The 12,116-nt window shown below is 43.7% G+C and overlaps 1 protein-coding gene across 3 annotated transcripts in view; it reads left to right on the plus strand.

Moving 5' to 3' along the window:
• SYNRG (synergin gamma) overlaps positions 1-12,116 on the plus strand; it is a 93,960-nt gene that overhangs the window by 55,658 nt on the left and 26,186 nt on the right. For all 3 annotated transcript variants that reach the window (XM_032215588.1, XM_032215589.1, XM_032215590.1), the window contains one exon: positions 3,137-4,084. In XM_032215588.1, coding sequence (XP_032071479.1) covers positions 3,137-4,084 — 948 coding nt within the window. The remainder of the gene's footprint in view (positions 1-3,136; positions 4,085-12,116) is intronic.

Genomic DNA, 12,116 nt, shown 5'->3' on the forward strand with positions numbered 1-12,116 from the left:
CTTGCCCATGGATGTGGCTGTAGCTGGGTAGATACAGACATAAAGAACAACTCTTGAATTGCGTTGAGTTCAAAGTATTTTCTTCGCCATTTTGGTGTTTCTACGTCCTGCTGGTGAATGGGTTAAGCCAAATTTGAAGAAGTTAAGTAAATATTCCATTTTAAACTAACCATTCATATGTGATAAGTTATAATGATGTGCCCTCAAATCAATGTAAACTCTTAGTGACCCTGTTTTTTTATTTATATGTTTGCATCCTGCTTTTATATATATCTATATCTATCTATCTATCTCTATCTATCTATCTATCTATCTATCTATCTATCTATCTATCTATCTATGCTGGTCTTGTTGAATTCGAGTCATATACATACACACACACACACACACACACACACACACACACACACACACACAAATAAGTTAAGGCTATGAACATGCCCAACACACTTCCTCCTCCTATTTTCCCCATAACACCCCTGTGAGGTGGGTTGGGCTGAGAGAGAATGATTGGCACAAAGTCACCCAGACATCTTTCAATGCTTAAGGTGGGACTAGAACTGTCAGTTTCCTGGTGATTGACTGAAAATCACCAGCTGGCTTTCATCCCTCAAGGCAGAACTAGAATTCATCATCTCCTGGTGATTGGCCTAGTCAGTTTTCTTGCCTAAAGTGGGACTAGAACTCACTGGATCTCCCGAAAGGAATGAGTGCCATGAGAAATATTCTAGCCCCCAATAACACAACACACTCATTTCTTTCACAACAATGGTGAGAAATGCATACCCTATAGCACCATGATGGCGCACGGAGCCACATCTGAGGGCATGTGAGGCATTGTTCTATGTCAGCTCCAACGCGCATGCGCACAGCTGATTTTCGGCCTTCTGGAGGGCCAGGGGAGGCTGTTTTTGCCTTCCCCAGGCTTCAGGAAAGCCTCTGGGGCCTGTGGATGGCAAAAAATGGGGCCAACCGACCTGCTGGAAGTTTGGAAATGAACTTCCGGTAGGCCCATTGGGCTGTTTTTTGCCCTCCCCAGGCTTCAGGAAAGCTCAGGGATCGAGCACGCATGCAGGGAGGAGGGCATTGCATTATGGGTGTTGGTTATCACGCACCTGTGCGTCCTTTTGGCACCTGAGCAAAAAAAGGTTCGCCATCCCTGCCCTAGCACTTTGGAAGGCCTCCCAAATTCTCATGTCCCTTAGAAACCCCTTGAGTCCAAAATGTAGTTTTGTGGGTTTCTAAAGATGGCAAACAGCATAAAAAAGTCACCATCACCCAAAACTGTGGCACAGGCAGTTAAGGGCATGTAAAGCTTCCACTTTGTGAACTGTGCAGATTGACAGGAGGCTTCTGAGTGCCTAACTGTGGATTCCTTGCTTCTCGCTAAGCTTGGTGGTTTTCTGGCAGACGTTTCATTACCCAACTCGGTAATATCATCAATGCAAGGGTAATGAAATCTCTGCAAGATAACCACCAAGTTCAGAGAGCAGCAAGGACTCCACAGTTCAACCCTGAGCTGCAAATACTCTCTTCTGTTAGAAGGCGCTAGTTATTACATAAAAGGCTCTATGTGACAGAGGGCCTGATTAGTTGTGGGAACGCTTGTCCCCCATAGTTTCTGCCCATGTCACACATTCTGACAAAGTTCAGTGTGCTCCCGGTCCCACTGCTTAAACAATATCACCTGGTGAGACCAAGGGAGTGAGGTTCACCTCTTATGGCCCATGCCCCCACATCATCCACCTCCCATGGGTTCATATAGTTCCCATTGAGGTCCTGTTGAAACAACACCATTAAAATCTGCCTCTAATCCCAGGTTTGTAACGTCTGATGTTTTGGTCTTTTGAAGAGACCCTAGTTTTTCCAAGACATTCTCTTTTGGGCAGTAGGTCTTTGTTTTTAATCTTTTAGTAGCTGACTACCTGGTGTTGCCCGGGTATTTATTTATAGGGGGAAAATGTCCGGACCAAACGTAGTTTCTAATGTTGGACCTTCCCCCTTACCAGAGGGAGCCCCCTTGTGGAGTACTGTGAAGCAGTTACCATGGCAATTCCACTGCGTTGTACAGTAGAATATATTATATGGCAGTACAGTAGAAGCCATTTTAAGGCACAACAGGCTGTATCTTAACAGAACACACACCCGGAGGGTGCCTTACCCCCACAGTATTTGTCTCCAGAGAGTAAGTCATCTGTGTGCCAAGTTTGGTTGAAATTGTCAAGGCGTTCCAGAATTATGCTGGAACATACGTACATGTACACACACACACACACACACACGTATAAAAGACTGTGTGTGTGTGTGTGTGTATTCCTTATTGCTGTATTCTGTATTCAGAATCATGACAGAAGATTGGAGCAGTGTATATATTCAGAAATAATTTTTAAAAAGATCCACTCATAGCTTGGTCCCCAGTGGACAACAGTAACTTAATGTTAAGGACCCTGCCTCGCTACCAAAAGAGGAGAAGGTGCATAAATACATACTTTACAAAAGGTCAGGTCCAGACCTGAAGGTCCAATTAAATTGATTTACTACTATTCAGGCCTATGAGGCATCCTTGGTGCTCTCTGAGCTTGCTTGTTTTCTTGTTAGCACTGATGATGTTACCTAGTTTGGGTAACGAAACGTCTGCAAGAAAACCAGCTCAGAGAGCACCAAGGACCCCTCATGTCAACCCTGAGCTACAAATGCATTCCTTTGTTAGTATTCGTGCCTATGTACAGGAATCCTCTCAGCTACCCTGGTTAGATAAGGGTCGACCGCGCTCAAAGGGGGTTGACCTTGGCTATGTAGGGATTCTAGGCTGATTCCCATTTTTAACTCCGCCCCGAACATTAACACTCTTTCCACTACATTTCCCTTGGAATCAACAGAACATTCCAATCCTTAACTTGCCTCGTTTTTGTGCTTCTTACATTTTATTTATACTTTTTGGGGGGCGAGGGAAACAGTAAAATGATTATTCATCTGAATCCTTGAGGAAAAGTAAAATGGAAAGTGGATAAAATAAAATTAGTTCAGGCCCATTTTGAACAAGGGGGGAGGAGTTAGCAGATACGCTACTCGGTTGAGCCCCTTAAAATGTTCAGGAAACCCTACGGACTTTGCTGTCTGTTCTCTTGTTTTTCAGGCGAGGGCTTTGCCGATTTCAAGTCCCCGGGAACAGACGACGGTTTCACCGACTTCAAAACCGCGGACAGCATCTCTCCACTAGAACCTCCGACAAAGGACAAAGCATTTCCTTCCTCTTTCTCTTCTCTTTCCATGCAGTCCAAACCACAACCCCAAGCAAAGCCTTCTCTGAATTTGGCAGACCTGGACCTCTTCTCCTCAGCCTCAACTGGAGAGAGCCAACCTGCTCTCTTTCCAGCCACGTACAACTCCCCCAAACCGGCAACTTTTGCTACACCGTCACACACAATATCGGCCACCACCACTCTGCCCGCGCCAGGCAGCAGCTCATCCCTGGCCAGCGACTTTGCTGACTTCAATCTTTTTGGAGGGTTGCCAAGTTGTTCTTCGGCTTCCACTCAGGACGAGTTTGCAGACTTCATGGCTTTCAACAACAACGCCGTCTCTCTGGAGCAGCAGCTGGATGATAAATACGGGGCCCTCAAGCAAGAGGCCAACTCAGTTCCCCCATCTGGCTCCTTGGCCAGTGCCGTGAAGAACGGGCAGAGTCCCGTTGCTGCTTCCAACAAATACGACATCTTCAAGCAGCTGTCTCTGGACAGCCCCGGGTTGGGATTCGAGGAGCTCAAAGACCATACTCCTTCATCGGTGAAAAGCGAAGACGACTTTGCCGATTTCCACTCGAGCAAGTTTTCCTCCAGCTCGGAAAAATCCCTCATCGACAAATTGGCCGCTTTCAAGCATACCAAGGAGGACTCAGCATCTGTCAAGTCTCTTGACCTCCCATCCATTGGGGGCAGTAGCATGGGCAAGGAGGATTCGGAAGACGCCCTCTCTGTCCAGTTTGACATGAAACTGGCAGATGTGGGAGGAGACCTTAAGCATGTCCTGTCTGATAGCTCTCTGGATTTACCAACGGTTAGTGGTCAACATCCACCAGCAGCAGGTGAGGAACTGGTTAGATTGCTCTGGTAACAGAAGCTTCGGGAAAGTCCCAAAGTGTTGGTCTCATGAGCTGAATTTCAGTATTCTGCGCCGACCCTGATGTGGGAAAAAAACCTCCGGAATCTGTACTTTTGGCTATTTCCCATCTCTTGATCGAGCAGTATTAATTGGTTGTCCTTCTATGTAATTTCTAGATTGGTTGGATTTTGAGGTAGATCCTGTCCTGCACAGTATGTCCTCTTAGCAACCCCAGTTTTAGGCAAAATGCTCTTCTGTTGTGTCACTAATAGTGTAAGACAGAACCAACAAGAGGCTGCTTTGGGTTTAGCTAACTGGTTGGAAAGGCATTTGATCCTGTTGCGTGGGTATTCCCTTTTTCCAAAGCACTGGTCTATCTTTTGAATTTTCCTGCAGTTGCGAGGATTTTTTTTTTTAAATCCCAGTGTTGGAAAGAAATTACCTAGCTCTGGCCTATGCAGGGATGGGTCTCTCTAAACTATGAAAACAGCCTCTTTTTCCTTAATCCCAATAAAGTGGTACCTTAATCCCAATTGTTAAATCAATCAGAATGACAGTGTAACTGGGACTTTAAAGGCCAGTTTAACTTACCGTTTCGAATCATTGTTAAATCTAGTCATAGGTATTAAAGTACTGTCTGACCAGATTAAGGCAATGCGTACTTAGCGGGTCAGTCCCTAAATTTGGCCCAGTTGAAGATACACCCAGTATTCACTTGAAATCCTGCCTCATGCAATTTCTGCACCAGAATATACTTTGAATAATATAGCTGCTATATCACATTTGCACAGATCATTAGATTGTCATCCCTGTGTATTCTGGAAGAAATTAGCAATAATAACAGAAGTCCAGGCCCTAGCTATGTTTAATGCTAGAAATTGTGATATTTTCCTCCAACTGTGGATCGATGGCTTTCTTAACATTCCGGATTCACACAGAGACAATTATGACAGCTTTATAAAGCCAGAATGGTACTATTAATGTATTTTATTTTCATTCTGGTATGCAGTCTGCAAAATAGATCCCCAATACTGGCATTGAAATAGTCATTCATGGCTAATCTGTCTCAGGATGCAAATAATAGACTTTGATCTAGGAAAACATAACACTGAGATCACTATTCTACTGGATTCTACCAATCCTTTTGCATCAACTGCTATTAGGTTGGAAGCCATCCTTCCATAGAAAGGCCCCACAGAATATCATTGTCCTCTGGGATACCTGGGTGTGGCCAATTCCTTGGGTTTTCTCATCTGTACTAAATTATGATGGGTGAGAAGGACATGGCGGATTGGTCTCTCTCCCATTTGCATCATTTGAAAGGCAAACAACACTAATGCCTCTTTAATTGTCTCTCTAATGAAAAAGCAAGGAAATCTTATTTTGCAGTCTTTCTCAATCTTGGGAAAGTTAAGATTTGTAGACTACAACTCCCAGAATATCCCAACCAGCTATGCTACCTGAGGAATTCTGGGAATTGAAGTCTGTGCATCTTAAAAGTTGCTAAGGTTGAGAAACACCGTTGTACTGAATTTTCCTCCTTTTAGTTTTCTTTGGGAAATGAACAAATACCGTACAGAGAATGAATAGGTTATCTCCAGCTTAGTTGTAAATCATTAAATTAAACACCTCATGGATTGGTGATTGGGGGAAGGGGGGTACAATTTCTCAGTGGGTGGATCCCTGAATTTTGTGGCCTTTAAAAAAACAAGGGAAAAATCACAATATTCCAGCACAAACAAGGGTTAATCAGTATTAATATAGGTGGCAAAGAAATAGTTGCTCCAGAAACCATTTACTTCTGCATCAGTTATAAGGAAGAAAATGGTAAGTTGCTGTTTCTTTCTCACTTTCCTCTATCCCACCCCAGATCGTAAGTGAAAAGAGGAGAAAAAATAACTGTACTGTAATCTTATAGTCTATTTTTAGGTAGGGAACATAGAAACAAACCCTTTGGTGGTTTTAGAAGAAGGGGATTTCTCTAACAGGGTGTTTGAAATATCAGGAATAAACTTGCTTCGTGAAAAATTAAACATTTTTTTTTGGGGGGGGGGAGTGTTAAAATGTTTGATCTGGTCTAGTTGGTTATCCAGTCGCCTGGAACCTACCATGCTTGTCCTTGAATATTTTTTTAAAATTTTGAGTTTTTCAAAAGCACTTTTTTCCTACTATTTTTCTAATCTTTCTTAGTGATTGTTGGATGAATTAATTGTCCGTAGCAATTCAAGGATTGGTGACTGCCATTCAATTTGCACCGAGGGATACATTCTGGATCCTGAGGTTGATTAAATCAGTATTATGTTTTGATGCTAAACTTTATAGAGAATGATTCCCCACCCCCCACCCCCATTCCTTATCTTCTGAAATCAAGTATTTATCTACTTTCTGGTGCCAAGGGCCTCTTCAGGGTTCATATTTCCATTTCCCAATCACGATTAACGGATCAATAGTGGACTTCTCTGTTCTCTCAATCAAAATCCCAGAACCCATATCCACAGTTTGCCATTCCAGCTGTGCCAAAGAAATGGTTAATGCCAACTAAGATCAACTGCTAAGTATTTTAACGATTGTCTACGAATCAAGCTTAGGTGGCATTTTCCATGGTTCTTTTTGATGCAGACTTAGTGATAAAATGAAGTTAAGGCGTAAGAAGAATTTAATCCCAAGAGGAAAGGGAATGGCAAGTCCTCAGCTATTTTTTGAACGCTTAGATAGCAATAGCAGTAGACTTATATACCGCTTCATAGGCCTTTCAGGCCTCTCTAAGCGGTTTACAGAGAGTCAGCATATTGCCCCCAACAATCTGGGTCCTCATTTTACCCACCTCGGAAGGATGGAAGGCTGAGTCAACCCTGAGCCGGTGAGATTTGAACCGCTGACCTGCTGATCTAGCAGTAGCCTGCAGTGCTGCATTTAACCACTGCGCCACCTTGGCTCCTTAGATCAGGATTAGATCAGGATTTCTCAACCTTGGCAACTCCTAAGAGGTGCGGACTTCAGTTCCCAGAATTCCCCAGCCAGCATGGGTGAATGGTGGAGGAATTCTGGGAGTTGAATTCCACACCGCTTAGAATTTCCAAGGGTGAGAAACACCGCCTTAGATGCTGATAGCTAAAATGACAAAGAAGCACTTTCATCCGCTCCGACTACAAAATTTCTTCTTATCTAAATTTTCTTGGGGCTTTCTGTCTACTGTTATTTGATAAATCAACTATTTTTCTGTCCTGTTGCCTCTCTTTTCTTCTCTCTGTGTATATCTTAGAGCTGTGAAGTGGTCCAGATTTGATTCCAAAGAGCAATCATACAGGATCCGTGCATGTAGCACATATCTCCACCCCTTTAAAACAGCTACATCTTTTCTCGGATTCCCACAGCTGCTTTCAAGAGTTAACAGACTGGTACTCTAAAGCGCCTTCTCTGAAATATGTTCACAGCCCTAAGCTGTAATGTACAGTATATATACAGAGAGAGGAGGGGGGGGACTTTTCAAGTTCTGAATTGGTAATGTTTCATATATACTTTAATTGAAAGCAGATATCTTTTTTTTCTTTGCTCGTTTCTATTGGTCTGTAAACTGAATTGTCAGAAAGGGACAGTATTCCCTTTTCCCATTCCTCAAGGGCAGTGGTGAAATTCAATTTTTTTTACTAGTGGGTGTGGCAGGGGAAGGATGCTGTAAAATCCCCATTCCCTCCCCACTCCAGGGGAAGGACACTGCAAAATCCTCATTCCCTCCCCACTCCAGGGGAAGGATACTGCAAAATACCCATTCGTTCCCCACTCTAGGGGAAGGATATTGCAAAATCCCCATTCCTTCCCCACTTCTGGGGAAGAACACTGCAAAATCCCCATTCCCACCCCACTCTTGGGGGAAGGATACTGCAAAATCCCCATTCCCTCCCCACTCCAGGGGAAGGATACTGCAAAATCCCCATTCCTGGGGAAGGATACTGCAAAATCTCTATTCCCACGCCACTCTTGGGGGAAGGATACTGCAAAATCCCCATTCCCTCCCCACTCTTGGGGGAAGAATACTGCAAAATCCCCATTTCCTCCCCGCCCCAGGGGAAGGATACTGCAAAATCTCCATTCCCTCTCCACTCCAGGGGAAGGATACTGCAAACTCCTCATTCCCACCCCACTCCCTGGAAAAGGATACTGCAAAATCTCCATTCCCTCCTCATTCTGGGACCAGCCAGAAGTGGTATTTGCCGGTTCTCCGAACTACTCAAAATTTCTGCTACCGGTTCTCCAGAACCTGCTGAATTTCACCCCTGCTCAAGGGTGCTTTTCTGGTGGTTACATAGGACTTCTTACCATCTGGTTATTCCAGTATTAGCATACATTGCAAACAAAACTAGCGTTTAATGTTTCCATTCTCAGAGTTTATGTGACCAAAATCCAGCTATGAGAACTCGAAGGAATCTGTCTGTGATAATGAGCGGGGTGGGTGGGTGGGGGGGTGGAGGATATTCAAATAAATTACTCTTCAGTTTAAATGCTCTTTAACACCGCAGGAATGAAGGGACTTTTTCTAGCTCTTTCAAGGGGATACTGTCTCTTTAAACTTTGTTCTTTATTTCTGTGAACGAAAGGTAACAAACACGAAATGCCCTGGCATTATTGTGGAATTAACAATCTTGACCCAGGTTTATAACCTCCTATGCATCTCTGCTTGTTCATTTCAACCTGTTTGTTTACTTTTCTGCCAAATGTTAAGAGCCCTTTTCTCCGTTCTGTCTGATTGGATTGAATTGTCTTGGCCTTGGGGGTGGCGGTCTTCCCCCCCCCCACCTCTTCCCCTAATTTGCCTCCATTGACCCTTTCAAAAACGGTTGCAGTGCGATTAAACAGCTGGAAGATGGGCCAATTTGCTGAGTTTGCAAAACTGGCGGAAGCCTTGCATCAGAAGAAAAAAAAAATTATTTTTTTTCGAATCAGAACCGGGGTAGAGATTTTCCTTCCGACTGTCTCTTTTCCTCCACTTCTCTCTGATGCCTTTTATTTTCAACTTGACATTTTCCTGTGTGAATGTGCCTTTTTGGAAAACCGGCTTTGATAATCTCTCTTCTGCAAAAAGACTGGCCTGCATGCTTTTGACTCTGATGATTTCCTTTGAGCTCCTGTAATACCATTCTCTTTTTCGTGATCTGTAAGTCCTGCTGTGTTTAAATAAATATTTATCTTGGCATAATTTGAAAGTCTGAGCATGTGTGGTTTTTCCTTCCTCCTCTCCCCCCACCCCCACTTTTTTTTTGTTGAGTCCAGAAATTTCTGGTCATCAGGAAAAAAAAAAAAAAGTTTAAAGCAATTGTATCCCCTTCTATATGAAAAGTGTCTCTCTCTTTCTCTTTCTCTCTCTATTTCTCTCTCTCTCTTTCTCTGTCTTTCTGTCTTTGGTAGTTAACAGAGCTAGAATAAAGAAAGGGAGTTATAACTTCAGAAAAAGATTTTTAAAAAATGAGTTTGATGATTATGCAACTAACTGGAACTAAGACGGCTGCTTTATTAGAACTAAGTAGGAAATGACATTCTCCAGGGTAAAGCTGTTGAAGACATGGAAAGAAATGGAAGATTTCTGGAAAACAACCTTTTAATTTACAATTCTCTTTTTTGATTTTGTTTGTTGAGGCCTTTTTTTTCTTTTGCTAATAAATGGGGAAAGTGGCTGACGGAATCTGTAAACCATACAAAAATGGATAAGTAAAGTATTTATGTATTAAGAGCCAGTCTCAAAATATAATTTCTAATAGCTGCATAGCAGGAAGAATTCTATGAAATAAATAGGGTTTATAGTGTCAGGTAATCCTTGACCTACAACCACAATGGAGCTGAAAATTTCTATTGCTAATTGAGACGCTTGTTAAGTGAGTTTTGCCCCCATTTTACGACCTTCCTTGCCACGGTTGTTAAGTGAATCACTGCAGTTGTTAAGCTAGTAACATAGTTGTTAAGTGACGCTGACTTCCCCGTTGCTTGTCAGAAGGTCCCAACAGGTGATCCCATGACCTTGGGAACCCATAACAGTCATAAATACATGCCAGTTTTCAAGTTGGAAAGAGTGCAGACACAGCCACCTAGTTCATAAACTTAAGGTGATTTTTGCTACCTATAGGCCTAGGCAGGTCACCTAAATCTTGGCAAAGGTAGTTTGACATACTTGACATAATAGCATTGAACACCCATAGAGCTTGTCCTTTCATTTACATGTCTTCTTCATAAATTTATCATCTCCTGATCACCAAACAATTGCTTCTTATTCATTTAATAACAACGCAGGTTGGAATGTTGGGTTGATCCTGCCGTTTGTTGGAAATCATGATGTTCTGCTCATCAACAATGAAGGCTATATAGAGTCCACACAATGAAATATTGGATAGTAATCTTCCAATATCTCAGGGGCTGCCACAAAGAAGGAGGAGTCAAACTATTCTCCAAGGCACCTGAGGGTAGAACAAGAAGCAATGGGTGGAAACTAGTCAAGGAGAGAAGCAACTTAGAACTGAGGAGAAATTTCCCGACAGAACAATTAATCAGTGGAACAGAAGTTGCTTCCAGAAGTTGTGAATGCCCCAACACTGAAAGTCTCTAAGAAGATGTTGGATAGCCATTTGTCTGAAACAGTATAGGGTTTCCTGCCTAGTCAGGGGATTGGACTAGAAGACCTCCAAGGTCCCTTCCAACTCTGCTATTGTATTGTATTGTATTGTAAATTAATATTCCACATACAATCCCTCAATTGCATATTTGGGCCTTGTATGCATTCTCTTTCTCCCAGTGGTGAGTTCTGGATCCCGTCGCAACCGATGCGCTGCGATGGGGCCGGGCGTCCACCTCAGGCACACACGCTGCGCACACATATGCATACCACCGCCCTGCAATGCCCCAGCTGCTCGGCGGAGGTCGCACAGGCGCCGTACACTGTGCACAATTGGCCCATTTCCCTCAAAAAGCGGTAAGGACCGCGGGCGGGCGGGCCCAATGAGCCACGGTTCTGGTATGGTAGCTGCTGCTCCCAGTTGCTGCCAGTATGCCCGTACAGGGCCGTACTGCCCAGAACCCACCACTGCTTTCCCCCACATAGCTGCTGAGGAAATAGGGAGAATCCCTATTTGAAAGGGACATATGTTGTTGTGGATTTTAGCTCAGTGCAATCCCAGTTCTCTTTATTACATAAGGCCAAGGATGTCCAACTGTGACAACTTTAAGATTGGTGGACTTCAATTCCCAGAATTCCCCAGCCAGCATGTTGAAGTCCACCAGTCTTAAAGTTGCCACAGTCGGACACCCCTGAATAAGGCAATTGATCTGAACTGAGCCAAAAAACTAGTCCTTAATGCTGAAGAACCAAATGTCAGTGATGCAGGTTGTTTATTCCTGATATTGGCTGCCTAGCTGGGAAATTCTGGGAGTTGAAGTCCACCAGTCTTAAAGTTGCCACAGTTGGAACACCCCTGAATAAGGCAACTGATCTAAACTGAGCCAAAAAACTAGTCCTTAATGCTGAAGAAACAAATTTCAGTGATGCAGGTTGTTTATTCCTAATATTGGCTGCCTGGCTGGGGAATTCTGGGAGTTGAAGTCCACCAGTCTTAAAGTTGACAAGGTTGGACACCCCTGAATAAGGCAACTGATCTAAACTGAGCCAAAAACACTTGCTCTTAGCCAGGGGTGGTATACACTTGCCTTCCCTACCAGTTCGCAAATGTGAGCACGACCTCAATGTTGGCCATATGTCAAGGACTACCTGTACCCTTCTTTCATCCCCACAGCCAGCAGATTGAGGTGGTGGTTACAGGTGATGGGAGCTGTGATCCAACAGCTGGGGGAGGAAGGCCAAGAGGAACGGTCGCAGTTGAAGCAGAGCACCACATAAATCCAGTGGAAGTCAAAGTTAGAACCAGGACAATGTCTTTCGGTGGAGATCCCAAAGGCAGGGGTGAAATGCTACTGGTTCACACTGGTTTGCGGTAGGGACGATTGTAATTGGTTCTGCGAACCAGTAGCTAAAAAGA

This window comes from Thamnophis elegans, chromosome 4, assembly GCF_009769535.1.
Source record: "Thamnophis elegans isolate rThaEle1 chromosome 4, rThaEle1.pri, whole genome shotgun sequence".
NCBI classification, from domain to species: Eukaryota; Metazoa; Chordata; class Lepidosauria; order Squamata; family Colubridae; genus Thamnophis; species Thamnophis elegans.